This window comes from Mytilus galloprovincialis, chromosome 11 (assembly GCF_965363235.1).
Source record: "Mytilus galloprovincialis chromosome 11, xbMytGall1.hap1.1, whole genome shotgun sequence".
NCBI classification, from domain to species: domain Eukaryota; kingdom Metazoa; phylum Mollusca; class Bivalvia; order Mytilida; family Mytilidae; genus Mytilus; species Mytilus galloprovincialis.
This window is the reverse complement of record NC_134848.1, coordinates 53,317,097-53,335,915: the sequence shown is the minus strand read 5'-3', so window position 1 is coordinate 53,335,915 and position 18,819 is coordinate 53,317,097. Positions and strand designations below refer to the sequence as shown.

At 32.0% G+C, this 18,819-nt stretch overlaps 1 protein-coding gene across 4 annotated transcripts in view; it reads right to left on the bottom strand.

Annotated features, from left to right (window-relative positions):
- LOC143052378 (CD109 antigen-like) overlaps positions 1 to 18,819 on the bottom strand; it is a 160,107-nt gene that overhangs the window by 107,155 nt on the left and 34,133 nt on the right. For 3 of the 4 annotated variants that reach the window (XM_076225384.1, XM_076225386.1, XM_076225383.1), the window contains exons 21-32: positions 17,302 to 17,497; positions 14,744 to 14,861; positions 13,052 to 13,165; positions 10,640 to 10,744; positions 9,108 to 9,236; positions 8,189 to 8,327; positions 7,214 to 7,390; positions 5,921 to 6,002; positions 5,500 to 5,650; positions 4,142 to 4,216; positions 2,334 to 2,508; positions 867 to 1,078 (exon numbers count right to left, since the gene is read on the bottom strand). In XM_076225384.1, the coding sequence (XP_076081499.1) occupies positions 867 to 1,078; positions 2,334 to 2,508; positions 4,142 to 4,216; positions 5,500 to 5,650; positions 5,921 to 6,002; positions 7,214 to 7,390; positions 8,189 to 8,327; positions 9,108 to 9,236; positions 10,640 to 10,744; positions 13,052 to 13,165; positions 14,744 to 14,861; positions 17,302 to 17,497 (1,673 nt within the window). The remainder of the gene's footprint in view (positions 1 to 866; positions 1,079 to 2,333; positions 2,509 to 4,141; positions 4,217 to 5,499; positions 5,651 to 5,920; positions 6,003 to 7,213; positions 7,391 to 8,188; positions 8,328 to 9,107; positions 9,237 to 10,639; positions 10,745 to 13,051; positions 13,166 to 14,743; positions 14,862 to 17,301; positions 17,498 to 18,819) is intronic. The other variant, XM_076225382.1, reaches the window with a different exon arrangement.

Sequence of the window (18,819 nt, the reverse complement as noted above, 5' to 3'; positions counted from 1 at the left end):
CCTAGATGTATGACTCTAAATACAATTAAATAACGCAAAAATTATATCCAAATTATTTATGGTTTGTCCGTTTTTAAACTATTAAAATGGTCCTATTTGTCGTTATTTCGTTCAAAATATACCACGGATTTGCAAGGTTGAGCGGATCTTCTCACCCTTTTTGTGAATATTTTTTTTCCCTGTTAGATTTTTACGGTTTTTATTGAATTTCATTTTATATTAGTAGTTGAGTGTATTATTTGACCAAAGTTCCCTATTCAATTTACAAAAAAATCAGAATATTTGAGTCGTCTTAATCAAACATAATGCGTAAGATATCTCTTGAAAATTCCAAGCTTATCAGCGATGTTAGATACAACAACTAGGATTTTATCGGTGAATGACATCATTACAAAGATATAGATTATTTGAAAAAGTAGGAAAGTACAATAAAATTAAAATAAAGTACTTGTGTACGAGTTCATTTTGTTTAACCTCGAAATATAAATGTATGCTAAATTAATATCGCCAACCAGAGTTCAGTCATCAAGGAATGTTCTCAACATGAACAATTTAATGTTTGGTTTGAATCTATGTGTTCTGTGCTCGTATGTTCTTGTTTATTCAGCTAATTCAAATGTCCATGTCATCTTGTTTATAAATTAACCCGTATTGTGTTTGATTTTGATAAGTACTAAAGTTTTCATGTTGTTAAGGTAGTTCGGTGTGTTTTTTTTTATTTATTTTTGTATCCTATATAATAAAATCTGACCACAACAAAAAAGCCAATAAAATGAAAATACACTAAACAACAATAAATCAAGCGATGAGTAGTATTTGATGGCCTCTTTAAAGAAAAATGTGCAAAATTGTTTAAAAACAAATACCTGTGATGATGCAAACCCACCATTCGAATTTCTTTGCGTTATTATCCATTTCAAAACATGATAACCATCTAAAGGTAAATTACGTCCTGTATATGCAAGAAAAGCATACGCTGATGTCTCAATATCAATCGAAGTTGCGTGGACAGATGGTGATGACAATGAATTCCCGTTTGATGATGATGAAGAGGCGTAGGTCCAATATTCCATATCATCTACATGAGAATAAATTATTATAATACGTTTTAAAGTGATTAAGATAATAACACAATGTTGAATGCTGTGCCCCTGTTTTTTTACATTTTTACCCATTGTCTCTGTTTATTTTGTTCACGCATCTTTGTCAATATAATAGAATTGTATGCGACAAGAGAGAGCTTAAATAGCTATAAAACCAGCTTCAATACGAAAATGCCTGTACAAACTCAGGAATATAACAGTTGTTATCCATTCGTTTCATGTGTTTGATCCTATGATTTTGCCATTTGCTGAGGGACTTTCCCTTTTGAATAGCCCTCGGAGTTCAGTATTTTTTGTGATTTTACATTTTATTATAAGAAATTATCAAACAATTTACAGAAAAAGTGTCCTAAACTTTCAGGAGTCAATATAAACTTGTCTTTCCCGCCAAACTTTAAAGAAAAAATGTCGTAATAGCAACATACACTCTGTTGATGAGGTAAAAAGGGTAAAGTTACATGAACAAAACAAAATAATATCATTATTAATAATTTTCATAATGTTTTTGATGTTTAAAATATAAAATGCAAGTACTATTAAACCATTTTAAATGTCAATTTCATAATATAAACGAAATAATTTCGATTGATAAATGTGTATTAATAAAATATGTAATGTCTGGTTAGGTACATGTGTTTTCAAACAGCGACTCTTTGATCAGAAGTTTGGTTTAGATAGACAAACGTAATAAATTTCATGTCTTTTTACCTCTTATAACGGCATGTGTTCCAAGAGACCAACGTAATAAACTGCATGTGTTCTTAATTCTTACAACGGCATGTGTTCCAAGAGACAAACGTAATAAACCTTATGTCTTCTAACCTCTAACAACGGCATGTGTTCCAATATACAAAAGTAATAAACTTCATGTGTTCTTACCTCTTACAACAGCATGTGTTCCAAGAGATCAACGTTATAAACTTCATGTCTTCTTATCTCTTACAACGGCATGTGTCCCAAGAGACCAACGTAATAAACTTCATATGTTCTTACCTCTAGCAACGACATATGTTCCAAGAGACAAAAGTAATCAACTTCATGTGTTCTTACCTCTTACAGCTGCATGTGTTCCAAGAGACCGGTGTAATGAAAATAATAATTTTTAAACCTTCTTACCTGTTACAACGGCTTGCGTTTCAATAGACAAAAGTGATAAACTTCATGTTTTCATATCTGTTACAACGGCATTTGTTCCAAGAGTCAAACGTAATGAGTTTCATGTCTTCTTACCTATTACAACAGCATGTGTTCCAAGCTTCTTAAATACTGCATCAAAATATGAACTGTTCCGTATGGCCAAAGCATAACTAGTAATGGCTAAGCAGTAGATGTCGTTTACTGTATAGATATTAGTTTCCAGATAATGTTGCGCCTTCGTAACGGCATCAGTAATTGAATGTGTCATCTATAAGTTACAATTTATAAAAAGGAATAAAATGTTAACAAGTATTAAAGATTTCCAATAAGATGACATAACCCTATATAAAAAACATATATGAACGTATCTAGGAATTGCATTGAAGCATAATATTTCTTTCCATATATCTATTTCTCAAGGGTGATTTTTTGAACTTCTCAATCGAAACTGAGTAAAAAAATCAAAAGACTGTAATCTTAACCAATAATATATTTCTTTTTGCATATATGAGTTAATCGGTTAAATTAGATATTAAAACGAGCCGGAATGTTAAAGGTGTACACGACTTACTTTTTAAGCATATTTCTATAATATAATTCAAGATTCTTTTATCGGAGGTAGACCTTGAGATCTCGTATACAACTAGTTCATCGTAATATTTCATTTTTATTAGGAGTGCATCTCCAAGTCAAAATCTACAATTACACTTTCCGAAATTTAGTCAGTTATTTTTTTTATTCTTGTGTGTACATGTACCATCATAATGTACGACCTCGCAGAAGTGTCTGAACACATGTATGCGTTTAACGCCATTGTTCACAAAGTGTGTTTGTAAAATGGTTGACTTATGCAATTTATACGGAAATTCATTGAATATTTTAGTGCATTATGGTCCTTTTCGTTTTACACATTTTGCACATTGACAACTAAATGAGAACTTTATCACTATTTTTTTTATGGTAAGCCTAGAACGACTCAATGTACAACAAATACATGCTTTGTGTTTATAAATAACAATTACTACTAACTCTGATGCCAAAAGGCCGGTTTTTGTAATCGTTTTCTGTCTCTCTGACACATTCCCCGTTTTCATTCTCTATTTTACTTTTATATTAATTGACTATAATTACGAAAATGATTTCTGTTTAGTTTCATTTGCGCAGACAACTTTAAAACAAATAATATTCACCATAGTTACTTTTTTTTTCAACCATTAACAATAGTCAATAGCTATGCAATAATATTTACACACAGAAGTGTACATTATATGACGAGGTTTAACATGATATAAAATCAGATTTAATCCATCATTTTTTACATAAGAAATGTCTGTACCAAGTCAGGAATATGACAGTTGTTATCAAATCGTTTGATGTGTTTGACGTTTTGATCTTGACGTTTGTTAACGGACTTTCTGTTAAGGAATTTCCTCAGGGTTCGATATTATTTTTATGTTACTTTTTACGTAAAATGATATAGTTTTGAATATTACAGTTCTTCTGATAGGCTATCAGTTCATAGCCATTGATTTGTCAAGTGAACCTGACACTAACATCTTTCTTTTATGATTTACTCATTAAAAGGAGAGTTTAAAATTAAATCATAAGGAATTTGCTTGTCATAATTTTCGAAATGTAGTGCATACTTTTAGATTACCTACAATAAAGACGAAATTTTTCAGTAATTCCTGAAAGGAGTATTTTCATTTGTATTTTTGCTAGCTACAGAGAAACTTTCCTAAGATTAAAAAAAACCTTCACTGCTCTTTTTTCAGTATTATTTTTTGCAACGTCTATAGCTATAATCCACATAGGTACATGTTATAGTTTGATGCATCAGCTAAGTACACACTTGAATAATACTTTAACCATTTCGCAATATGGTGTCTCGAATAACTTACGCCTTGCAAATGTAAATTTTCCTGTAGAGCAATCAACACAAATGCAGTCAGACTTATTTCATTTGCTGTTTTGTCCTATTAAAGAAAATAGTAATAAGAATAAACAAAAATTAAAATAATTGTAGATACAACGCTAACAATACTATATTAATAAAACAAAATCTAAACATGCTAAACACGGGTTTCATCAGTGAATCTCGAATTAAAAATGTTGAATACGGATTTTAAGGTGGTACCCAACACTTTAACTAAAATTAGTTTGGCTCGTTTAATTTTCTTAAAATTTTGACAACGTATTTACTTTGACTCTTTGACAAAAAACATAAAAAAAATCAAAAAAGTTCAACCAACCGTTTTATCAGAAAAATTACACTGGTTATATAGCAGTTTGACAAATCGTTATTTTGATCACTGAGAAGCTTAATATTCCCTTAACAACACAACGTAATCAAAACGTTTAGCTGATTTAACAGAGTTATCTCCCTATTATGTTAGGTACGACCTTAAGAGCGAAGAGGAACCGCAATTCCTAAAATACATTAAAATTTTTAACGTCATGTATGGAAAATAAGATTAACTTCGCAATTGAAATTAAGATTACACGAATTTGAACTCTTATCAAATGGTATATAATAAAATATAGAAGTCGTTGTTGCTTGTTTTTTGTTTGTTTGTCATTGTTTTCAAATGAGCTGGAAGAGAATGGTAAGTCTGGTCTTTTGTACAGTTAAATTAATTGAAATTATTAACGTGCATATTCAGAATACTTTTGTGAACAAAATATTTATACAAAAGAGATGAGTGCATTTTTCACTGCAATTTAGAATCTTGTTCTTTTGGAATTTTTCTGTTATCTCTTTCATTGTGCATACATTTTCATGTCTGAACTTGACACATTATTCCAAAACTTGCGTTTTCAATTACCATTTACTTGGTGGATGGTTGATGGTTTCTAGGAAACTATTTAATAAAGCTGGTTGCCAAGGAAATATTATAAATGTCATTCTTAAAACGTTTCCTCGATTTTGACTTTACCAAATTAAATTTAACACTGAATGTATACCTCATACTAGCAGCACCATGGTGCCACATGTTGAAAAGGATTTTCTTATCCTTTTGGAGCAACCGAGATAAATTCCCGGGATCTTGCTGTTTCTTAGTTTTTTTGTGTCGATTTCCTGGATTATTGTTTGCTTTGTATCAATTGGTTGTGGTTGTTGCCTTTGACGTATATCTTAAAAAGGGGTTTTGCATACTAATAAGAACGTGGATTATTAGTTACTGTAGTTAATATTTGAGTTTTTCTTTTAATGATGGAAAAGGACTTATACGTTAAGAAAGTGTATAACAAATCTTACCTGCATATAGTATGTATACATTGAGCCCGGAAATGAACCATCTGATAACTGATGGGATATGATCCATTTGACTGATTTGATAATAACATTATCATCAATAAAAATGTGCGTCTTTGCTTTTTGAAAAGTCTTAATAACATAAGCTGATAACCTATAACAGAAAGTGAAAAACATCGATTTGGATGCGACTGAATTTGATTTTGATTACCTTCAAACTTAATATAATTAGAATTTTAAGAAAAAAAACCTCTGTCGTTTAAAAATTATAAAATGAAAACGTTTTGTAAGTACAAAAAAAAGGGACCAGATAAAAAAAATAGAAAAAAAAACAACATCAAATTTTGTTTTATATTTTGTACTATTGGATTGTTATACCTATTCCTACTAGTTCCTATATTTCACAATAAAAAAAATAACGTACCACATATTTCCGTGACTGTCAGAATTACCAAATGCACTAAAAGACCCATCTGTACGTTGGTATCTTAATTCATTTTGGTATCCTTCATCATAAAAAGAAAGATTAAGATACATTGTTTTTTTTTTTTAACTTTTTCCCATTTTGTAACATATGTTCTAGCTGAAGGACGCCTCCGGGTGCAGGAAATTTTCTCGCTACATTGAAGACCTGTTGGTGACCTTCTGCTGTTGTTTTTTCTATGGTCGGGTTGTTGTCTCTTTGACACATTCCCCATTTCCTTTCTCAATTTGGCTGTTTATGTCCTTTCAAGATTTTTAATATTGGCACATTTATTCTTTCAAAAACTAGAAAGAAATAAAAGAATTTTACATCTCAAATAAAGTTGTGAAAAGAAAAATAGGGGTTAGAGTGCAAAATCTTTCGATGGCACTAGATGAAAAAAGCCAGAGGATTCCGAATATTTGGCAAAAGTTTTAAAAGAAGAGAAGCGAACATTCTGAAGCGTATGTTAAACGTATAGCATGTTACATTTTACTCTTACTTAAACTGACAAAGAGCATTATTGTTTGGAGAATGTAGAATTCTGTTGAAAATAGTCCTGCTGAATCTTACATGATATTAAAGACATATACATGTGTTAAGCCCCAGATGCGACTGATATGTTCATTATAAATTACTGTACTGTTAACAAAACTAAGAATTGATGAAATACTAAGGCTTTTTACCGAAGAAAAAGATTACCTTGGCTGAATTTTGAAAAAATGTTTTGGATTTTTGGTCCTAAATGTTCTTTATTTCTACTTTATTTGGCCTTGTTAACCTCTTTAATTTCGAGCATTACTGATGAGTGATTTGTATATTAAACGCGCGTCTGCCGTAAATTCAGGAGTTTTAGTTATTTTAATTAGCCTCATTGATAATTAGACTTGTTAAAGACAAACATTATCGTTATATGTCCTACTGATTTTTAATATCTATTTTCATGTTAATTTAAAGAAAAACATTTTTTCTGACAGTCTTTTCAACTTTCTTGTCTCCAACTCAGCTTTTACAGTTTTCCTCTTATATTTGATGTGTTTTCCTCAGTTTTAGTTTGTAACCCGGGTTTTGTTTTTTTCTCAATCAATTGATTAATTTCGAACAGCGGTATACTACTGATGTTTTTATTTATAACATATAAACTATTCTACTCCTTATACTTCTAAAACTTCCAATACTTTCCCAAATATATTCTATTAATTTTTATAAATACTATAATATTTCAGTAATTGTTTTTTTTTGTAGGCTACAAACCTTTTTCCATATACGATGTCAATTTTTCCTTCATTTCTTGATAATATTGGTTCGATTTTTTCAAATAGTTTGCAACATAAACGTCAGGTGCAAGTTTAACTATTGTTTGCTCACCACAACCCGTTGGTAACCGAATCAATCGATCCAAATTGTGTAAAGTAGGTACAACAAAATCCCCTTAATAAATGACAAAAACAATCATTTTAATGCATGTATCGGAAGCTTTTTTGGATTAACCCTAATTTTCATATGCGGATCCAGGGGGATTTGACAGGAAATAATTGGTTGATTCATGAATATAGGAAATCACTGAAGCATGGGTGGGGCGACCCCCATTAGGAAGGTTAGCGCCCAATACCCCAACCCCTTTATGGAAAGTTTTGGATCCGCCACTAATGATTGATTGATTGAGTGTTGGTTGCTTTACGCCGCATTAGCCCGCCACTGATGATAAATATAGTATAAAAATAAACAGTCTTTAAATACTTTTCTACATTATTTTAAGTATGTTGAGTAATGATTGTGATTGAACATCAATATTCATAAAATAATATGAGCTTACTTTATATAGAGAGTAACTTTTACTTTCTTTTTAAACTGGTTTTTAAGGAAATCTGCCATGTTGCTTATTCATTACCTGAATAACGACTTCACCTGTACTTATATTATGGAAGCGATCTCTTGACTTATACCCTAAATAGTGCTGTAATTTATTCAATACACGAAATACACCAAACAATTCCGTTTGTTTGCATAGTATTTCTTTAACAGTTTTTGTCTCGATTTTTGTGTGATGAAATACAAAAATGTGCACATTTAATTTTAAAGCCGTTTACTATTAATTTGTCTTCTCATCTGTTTTTTCAAGGAGTAGTGGCGTCTTTCATTGATTTATGAGTTTGAGTTCCCTCTTTGAAATTATAGTTACTTTTTTTTATATTATATATGTTTATAAATCTCACACAATGTTCATACCCATAACTGATACTCGAATTCTTTGTGAACCGTCCACAACAGACAATGGCATTGGTACAGAAACATTGCTTTGCACAGGGTGGCTATGATTTACTTGTAATATTACTGGTGTATTATATTCCTGTAAAACTCCTTCAGGCTGTAAGTATTTAAACAAAACTAAACGTATGCACAGGTATTGTACTGTATTATTTCACACGATAGATAATAATGTTGTAACATGGCTCATTATCATACTAAATATGCTTTCGATATTATAACCAATAATTGAAATGATCGACATAATGTTTAGTTAAATTAATATTCTATTAAGAATAAACGTGCACAGCACAATGCCTTCAACCCATCGACTTTTTTTTTATAGTATCACAATGTTGTGCCCCTATTTTTGAAATGTTTACCTATACTGTGTGTTTGTTTTGTTCACACATAGTTGTCAATATAATGGAATTTTATGCAACTGTCATACAAAGGCAAGGTAGCTAGCTATAAAACCAAGTTTAAGCCATCTTTAATTACATAAAAAAATGCCTATACCAAGTCAGGATTTTAACAGTTGTATCCATTCGTTTGGTATGTTTCAGCTTATGATGTTGCCATTTGATTGCGGACTTTCCATGAAAATTTGCCTAGGTTTTTTTTTGTTATCAATAAATTCCTAAAGTATTCTTACTATACTTGTTTATCATAAATATAAACCGGTAATGTTTAAAATTTACTATGTTTTACAAATATTGTAATGCCTCTAGTAACTTTAAAACATAAAATTTTCAAATGACATTGTTGTTTTATATACAGGTTGCAAGCTTTATTGATGGACAGTATATTAGACATTTCACGTCTTCAACAATCTATTATTAATATAACTTATTCGCTGAAAACAACAAAACCAGTGTTAAATCATAAAATTAAAACGTACCTCGACAAGAAGTTCTCGACGAATCCCATCTGCGGCCTCTGAAGACTGAGCTGTTACTTCTATATATATTGGTCCTAATGACCGTGGTACGATAGGGAAGTAAACTGATGTAGATTCTCCTGCCAACACCTACATGAGAACACCACACCATATACAGTGATAATGAATTGCACAATAAGCATATTCAGAAATAAATAAAATAAATTGAGAATGGAACGGGAAATGTGTCAACAACCCGACAAAAGAACAGAAAATAGTCAAATGCCACTAATGAGACTTCAACATGGTGAGAAATTCCTGCAACTGGCGGTTGGCTTCAACTGGTCCCTTAAAATGTGCATAACTGTAATAGTTCAGCAAAATTGATGTCACACAAAACTCAGAAAAATTGTAATTGAATCAAAGTAAAAAACATAAACACAATTATGTAGGACTTACAAAGGCCAGAGGTTCCTAAATTGGAACAGTCGCAACAATGCAGAGAATCAAAACCTGTTTTTGAATTGATTTCATCCCCTCCCTATACCTTTAGCCAAAACATCAAAGCAAAACGCACAGTAAAACGCAGTCTTAAGAAAGTCCGAGTCCGGTGTAAGATAAGGTTACAGAAGAAACTAGCAAAATGACAATGATGCGTATTGTTATTTTAACATAGGAATATAAGCTGTTACCGACATGCCAGCTAAAAAATATTATGTCTATGTCATATAAAATTTATTCAATAATCCGATTCGTAAGGGTAAAATATTATATCATCATAAGAGTATATACCGTATAATTTCAATAACTGAATACATAACTTATTTCCAACGCATAGACCCTATGAGAAGATGTTGTGAAATTAAATTGGCATCTTTAATGATTTCATAATAGTAACGTAGCTATATCGTATATGTGTTTGAAAAAAAGTACAGGTTCCAGCCCCGGCGCCGGGGAGGAAGTTACGAATCAAATCTACTCTAACATCGTTAGGTTGATTTTCTAGGCACTTTATATATATATATATATATATATATATTCCTTCTCAATAAGTTTTTATGAACGCTTCCGTAGCATTCGAGCTAAAAGATGACATGCATGTGTTTTGTATAGAATGCTACAATTTAAGATGTAAGGATTACAGACCTGAACGTATAAGATTTCTGCACGTTGATGATATTGGTTAGATATGTTACTTATATCATAACTTTAATCCTGTTCCCTTTTCATGAATGTGACCGACCGATTAAATTATTTACCTGGTGTGTAAAAACATGACCAACACAACGGGTACCACATGTGGAGAAGAATCTGAGTATACTTCCAGAGCATCTGAGATCATCTACAGTTTTAGTGGGTTCCGAGATGCTCATTCATTAGTTTTCATTTTTGTGTCGTGTGTAATATTATTTGTCTGTTTGTCTTTATCTTTTTTAGCCCTAACTTTGTCAGTTAATTGTCGATCTTTGAATTTGTATATCCCTCTGGAATCTTACGCCCTTCTTTTGATTTATATTAACGAATTAATTATCAACAGAATAAAATGTACATACAAATGTATTCTCTGACTGGGTTTTTGAGAACATCAACTGCTGCGTTCCATTTACTGTTTTTACAACATTTTGGAAGTCGTCATTCTTCTTCAGAACAATCAAAACCTAAAACACGAAAAATTGCAAGAATCTTACGGGTGTTTTTTTTTTTTTAATCTTTTAAAATTTCATAGCTTTAATTGTATATATCACCAAAAAGATTTGATGGTGATGGGAGACTTTCGATAGTTATGTTCAATTTAGTAAACCATAACTCGAATCCCTTTTTTTGGATAAAATGGGATATGGTGTAACTTCTATACGATGCAATAAAAGAACATAGAAACTGCATCCAATGATACATTGTAAATAAATATAGGAATATTTGGTATGAGTTCCAATGAGACTATTCTCCATCCAAATAATTTTTAAAAGTAAAACATTATAGGGCAAGGTACGGCCTTCAACACATAGTTTTTGGTTCAAACAGGACACCAAATTGTAAAGGGTTCCGAAAATTACTAGTGTAAAACCATTCAAACGGGAAAAACCAACAGTCTAATCTAACTAGAGGCTCTCAAGAGCCTGTGTCGCTCACCTTGGCCTATGTACATATTAAACAATGGACACAGATAAATTCATAACAAAATTGTGTTTTGATGATGGTGATGTGTTTATAGATCTTACTTTACCGAACATTCTTGTTGCTACAATCATGACAATTATCTCTATCTATAATGAACTTGGCCCAGTAATTACAGTGGAAAATATTTTCTAAACATCTACAAAAATTTATGAAAAATGTAAAAAAATTACTATAAAGGGCAATAACTACTAAAGGGGTCAACTGACCATATCAATTATCTCTATCTATAACAGTACTTTCTGTGGAAAATGTTATTGAAAATCTTCAAATTTTAACAAAATTGTAAAAAATTGACTATGAAGGGCAATAACTCCTTAGGGGGTCAATTGACTATTTTGGTCATAGTGACTTATTTTTAGTTCTTACTTTGCTGTACATTATTGCTGTTTACAGTTTATCTCTATCTATAATAATATTCAAGATAACAAAAAAACAACAAAATTTCCTCAAAATTACCAATTCAGGGGCAGCAACCTAACAACCGATTATCCGATTCATTTGAAAATTCCAGGGCAGATAGATCGTGACCTGATCAACAATTTTACTTCCTGTCCGATTTGCTCTTAATGCTTTGGTTTTTGAGTTATAAGCCAAAAACTGCATTTTACCCCCATGTTCTATTTTTAGCCGTGGTGGCCATCTTGGTTGGTATGCCAGGTCACCGGACACAATTTTTAAACTAGATACCCCAATAATGATTGTGGCCAAGTTTGATTAAGTTTGTCCCAGCAGTTTCGGAGGAGAAGATTTTTCTAAAAGATTACTAAGATTTACGAAAAATTGTTAAAAATTGACTATAAAGGGCAATAACTCCTTAGGGGGTCAATTGACCATTTTGGTAATTTGACTTATTTGTAGATCTCACTTTGCTGAACATTTTTGCTGTTTACAGTTTATCTCTATCTATAATAATATTCATGATAATAACCCAAAAAAGCATAATTTCCTTAAAATTACCATTTCAGGGGCAGCAACCCAACAACGGAATGTCTGATTCATCAGAATTGCTCTAAATGCTTTGGTTTTTGAGTTATATGCCAAAAACAGCATTTTACCCCTATGTTCTATTTTTAGCCGTGGCGGCCATTTTGGTAAGTATGCCGGGTCACCGGACACAATTTTTAAACTAAATGCCCCAATGATGATTGTGACCAAGTTTGGTTAAAATTGGCCCAGTAGTTTCAGAGGAGAAGATTTTTGTAAAAGTTAACGACGGACGACGACGGACGACGGACGACGGACGCCGGACGCCAAGTGATGAGAAAAGCTCACTTGGCCCTTCGGGCCAGGTGAGCTAATAAAACGAGAAACGAGAAACACATATTAATTACATAAACAGACGACAACTACTGTACATAAGATTAAGCACATAATCGTCGTCAATTAAGAAATGTAGTTTAAAAGTATGTTTAGATCAAATATATATCATCAACATTAAATATTAATTGTTTTAATTTTACGTAAAAATATAATACTTGAGAAATATGGTACAATTTAAATTTGATATATCAAATACGTTAGAACAAAAGAGTCAATTTTGATGTCGGTTAGATACCCCATTTCCATGAAAAGATTCCACTACTTTGACAGAACTAGAGTGTTGGGCTTAATGTTGCAACATTTATATTCGAAATAGGTTAACTCAATTAAGTTTAAAATCGAATTTCGGATTGGATTTTAATTTATGTTCATGATTATAGTGACAAAATAACTATAATATGCTAATACTAAGAACGCAAAGATTGAACGTCACAATGGTTCTTCAAATTCAAAAAAATAATCCTTACCGACATATTCGTATTCTGGTAGTTAAACAGATTAACTTGCAAGGCGACTTCTTCCCCTCTGATAACAGAGTACGGCAAATTGAGACTTATAAAAAAGTCTTTGAATCCCACAATCTAAAATATGAAATTATTTTATGAGGTCAGAATGAGAGAAAATATGTTCATGGTAATACGTGTTAACCGGCAAATAACAAAATTACAAGGAAGGGGTTCCAGAAGATAGACTTACAGAAAGTCGATGAAATAGCTAAAAATATGACATTAAAAGAAATTAAACAAAAAATATAATAAATTACCATTAAATAAAAAGACCTGAAATTAGCATGCTAAAAAACGCTGAGCATATTCAATTCCTTTTGTGACTACAGCTATGTTAATCTAGTGATACATTTTGATGGAAGATGACCGAATTTAAGTTACCCAAATACTGAATAATAGACATTTGGGTGAATTTCTCATTACAAACAATAAAGCGTTATCAGATGTATAATCCAGCCACGCGTCGTGTAATCAAACCCCAATATATACATTACATCGAATTTTAATCGAAGATTAAGTTTATATAAAACAATGACACCAATCATGACTGTTCGACAAAACATAGTGTCACGTGCAAATGACGTGTGACACAGACATTCTTGCATTGTAAACGGTTTGATGAAGTTTATAGTGAGTAACAGGGAATCATATCTTTCGTCCAAACATTTACTTATTTAACTGGCAATGACTACATGAATATTTTCAGTAACAATAGGATGCAGAGTTTAACATTTCGCAGTATCCTTTGTTAGAATGTAAATCGGACAGAACCACACGATCTTCATGGAATTTTGAAACCAATTGGAATAATAATGTCTTCGATTGCATGAAGCCCGACAAATGTATCAACTATCATTCTGTTGCAAAGTGTATGAAATTATCAGGTCTAATCTGTAATTATCCAGTAATATTATTAAAATAATTGCAGAACATGTTTTAATATGGATATTTTTACTTGAAGAAACGGCCTTTAAAAGGAAAACTTTAAGCGAATTCCAAAATGATAAATCATTGCTTACAATATGAATTAAAGTCCATGCAAGACATAGCTGTTATTTTTCTGTGTCATTGTGTCTCCTGTTGAGAGTCTCATTGGTAATAATACTTCATATTTTTGTATTCTTTCGATTGATAAAAAAAATTTACAAAAATACTGAACTCCGAGAAAAATTCAATCAGAAAGTACCTACATGTAATCACATGGTGAAATCAAATGACAAAACACATCAAACGAATGGACAACAACTGTCATGTTCCTGACTTGGTACAGGCATTTTCAGATGTAGGAAATGATGGATTGAACCTGTTTGTTAACGCTAAGCATCTCAAGTAAACGACAGCCTCAAAAAATTCCGTAATATTTACAACGATGCGTGAACAAAACAGACATAATAAATAAAATAGTCAAAATATGGGTACACCAGTCATAACTGTGTTACAATTTTAAAACAAACAATTTTACCAAAAAAGCACAAATTCGCGGTAATTATATGTACCAATTGCAAATCCAGGTATACAATGCATTTGTTCAAACCAGGGAAAAAGGTCATAATTTTATTAACGTTAATGGGTCCGAACTTATATTTCACATTTTTCAATATGACAAAGACTTGGTTACTGATGAAAATGAAACGTAACATAATACATAGTGACCTTTGCAGCAGAGTTACTTAAGCTGAACCCTGAACGTTTGTTAACTACAAAGGCACTGGCCACCCATGCAGTTATAGTATCAGGTAGGACAGCTGTGATATTAAGGTGACCATCAATTCTGAAATAAAGACGAACCTGGTGTTAAGTGTTTGTTTTTTATGTGTGATTCATACGCGTTTCTCTTTTATATATATATATATATATATATAAATATATATACTATACAGTTTGAAAGATATCATACCTGTCATTTTAGGGCCCTATATAGCTTGCTTTTCAGTAAAAGAAGAAATCACAAAAACACTCCGATGAAAATACAAATCGGAAAGTAACCAATCAAATTGCAAAATCAAAAGCTCAAACAAATCAAACGATTAGATAACAACTCATTTTACTGACTTGATACAGGAATTTTCTTATATAGAAAATGGTGTAGCAAATATAAAAAAGAAGATGTGGTATGATTGCCAATGAAAAAAACTATCAACAAAAGACAAAAAATGGCTTAGAAATTAACATCATAGGTCAACGTAAGGCCTTCAACAATGAACAAAGCCCATAGCAAATCTGCTTCTAGAGTAAGCTAGACCTCTCACTTGTATGACAACATGTTGTTGAAATTATTGACAACGATGTGCGAACAAAATAATCAGACTTTAACGGAAAAATGTCAAAAACAGGTGAAAGCCTAGGTATCTTTTTGAAGGTCGTACTCTGGCAAATAAAGGTTTACTTTTACAAATTGTGACTTGGATGAAGAGTTGGTACTTATATCAAATATTCTTTTATTTATCTGCAAATTGTTGTCGCTACATCAACTTTTTAATGTACGGACTGAAGGAATACATGATGTTTATGTTCTCTATTTCAATACAATTCATTCTTGTCTGTTAAAAGATTGCAAGATTTTAGATTAGACTATATATTAAGTAAAGATTGAAATAGGAATGTCAAAAGTTAATTTATTTCAGCTGTAAACGAAAGATAGGAGAAATTGTTGTCGTCTTTTATGCTGCATGCAGCGGGAACGTTATGTATTTGGTACGTATGTGTTTCATCAGATATGTTTTTATGTACTATGTAGGTATGTTTTGTTTAATACCACTGTGATCACTGATCATAACAATAAAATGCACATCGGTCTCGTACTTCTTTTTAACTGAGATTGTCGGTGCGTATTGCTAAGTGTTTCTTTATTCTACTTTGGCTAGAGGTATAGGGGAGGATTGAGATCTCCAAAAACACCACTACATGTGTGCGCCTGTCAGTAAGACAAGTCAGGTCATTCTTTGCCTTTGTTAGTTTTGTAGGTTTTTTTATTTTAGATTATATAAATGCTTTTTTGGTAGGTATGACATCCATGTTCACTGAACCATATAAAAAAAGAAGATGTGATAAAATTGCCAATGAGTAAACTCTCAAAAAGAGACCAAATTGACATAGAAACTAACAACCATATGTCACCGTACTTTTACTTTGAACCACCTTAGTACCACATCTGGTTGCTGGATTTTCTCACTGCGTTGAAGACCCATTGCTGACCTTCGGCTGTTCTCTGCTCTGTTGTCGGGTTGTTGTCTCTTTGACATATTCCACATTTCCATTCTCAATCTTATTTCCTCTTACGTTCCGAAAGTCATAATGGCAGCAATGAACATCACACACAGTCATATTTTATCACGTTTGAATGGCGCCGTTAGTGCTAGTAAATATTGGTCAAGGTTGTTGATTTGTATACCTTCATTTGTTTTGTTAATCCAGCTACTTATTTTGATACAATTTTAAAAATACACATGTATGGTGAATTAATATATTTGGTCTCAGCGCTTTTTAATGAGAACAATACATTCTGCATGGTCCCTTGGTAGTCAATATTTTTAATCTAAGTACCTATGGAAATTTAAATGCAGATATAATGCAAAGAATGTCTGCATAGGTTGCTCAACACACTTGCTCAATATAACAGAATTACAAACAACTGTCATATAGGGAAAAAGGTGAGGGATTTATTAACTTCGGAAAATTCCTTGAGTTCGTATTTTTTTATATCGGAATCTGATATTGAAGCATTGTATAATTATTAGTATTAGTACCACATATAGTTTAAGACGATTTTATGAAATAATCTATAAAAAGAACCTTTGCGTCTTAATAGTCACAGTAATGCCTTAATGATCATAATGTCAAGTTGTCTTATACACATATTGAAGTCTTAAACCTTATCATAGCTGGAATTACAGGACAGTAGGGTATTTCATTGTTTGAACGCAAAACATCAAAAAACATAGTGACGTTGTATATCGGTGTTTATTTTTGTAACGTTTGTTCGGCAACTTCAGCGGTTTGAAGTACGCATATTATCCAGAATGCCTTATAATCTGAAACGGAGGAATTAAAACGGAGTCTGCCACTCTTTCAAGCGTCAAGGAACGATTTGAACAGTTTTGTGTGCAAGTCTTTCGAGTATAAATACTCTGAAGAGATTATATATTTAGTGTTTTACTATCTAAACGTTTGGTTTCAAGCTTATCTTATCTTACTTTCGTTTTTAGAATTACCCAGTTAAGTGAGATGACCATATCCATGTTTCCGGGAATCTTTTCCGCGTTCTTTTTACAGGTTTGAAAAGTGGATGAGTGTTGTCTGTAATGGATCCACCAGTCGCCGTTCCAATACCTGTCCCTGAGCCAGTCGATATACCCGTCCCTGACCCAATAAATGCACCTGTCGCTCCTGTTCCATGTTGTAAACTCACTGAAATAAAACAGTCATCTTTTACTTCTGTACAATATTCTTTTTGGCGGCAAGGTTATTTGTTCAAGGTTATGGTTTACTTTCTGTAACTTTTCAACATTTCACAGCTGTATACTACTGTTGCCGTTATTCAGTCACCCCTTATTTTATTGATTTTGTATTTATATTGTTAAATAAAACAAATTTGTTCGTTCAGTGTGTGTTCACTTATGTTTATATGAAACTCGTCCCTGTATAGCTTACTATACTGTTAAGTGAGAGCCACGTCTTCCTGTTGAAGACCGTACTTTGATCTCAAACGGTTTTTCTTTCACAAATTGTAACTTGGATGGAGAGTTGTCTCATTGACACTTATACCACATCTCCTTATATCTATATGAGATTTATAAGCATATCAATAGTTTCAAACGGTTTAAAATTCAGGGGTTTATTCACGCATGTCAATCATATTATTTGGTAACCAAGTAGTATCTGATTTTTGTAAGAAGCAATTTAAGAAATATTCAGCGTTTTGCCAATTAAAACAATATGTAGTATAACAAGTTTATCGAATGTTATGTTATCATGTTATCATGTCAATGATTCACGTACCAAACATATATCAAATTGAAGAGCCTCGATGGTAAAAAGGTCAATGTAGTTCTACTCCTGAAATCCCTAGTCAGTAAACACTGCGATTGTAAGTGCACTCGACTTCAATCTTAATTGACTAGGATAGTCAGTTTATCTATCGAACTGTGGTAGTTTTCGCCGAGCACTTCGGTTTCTTCCACCAATGATAACTGGCCGCCACGAAATGGCCCAAAAGTGGCGTTAAAACACCGACAATCAACCAATATAATAAATTAAATACTCATTTAAAGATCTTTTGTTTTAGTTCAAAGATAAGAGAGTAATAATTGTACCAATTGAACCAAAGATAACAGAGTATTTATTATTGTACCAATGAAGGAAATATACCCATTTTGTAATTAAGACGTGCCTCCCTTTTGTATTACATTGGTTGCAATTAAATAGAATGTTCATTAACGCAAATCAAGATTTCCAAATGGTGAAGTTGAAATCATTCCTTCATTAATTTTACGAACGCCATCATGAGTTGTTTGACCGTTTTGAAATACATATGTATATGTTTCATAGATCATATCGGATATGTTCCTTATTTCGTTACTAAATTGTCGTTTGTTTTCTTTTCACGAATGTGACCTACCGAAGTAGACTATTTTTACCTGATTTGTTATAACATGATCAACACAACGGGTGACACAAATGGAGCAGGATCTGCTTACCCTTCCAAAGCACCTGGGATCATCCCCATTTTT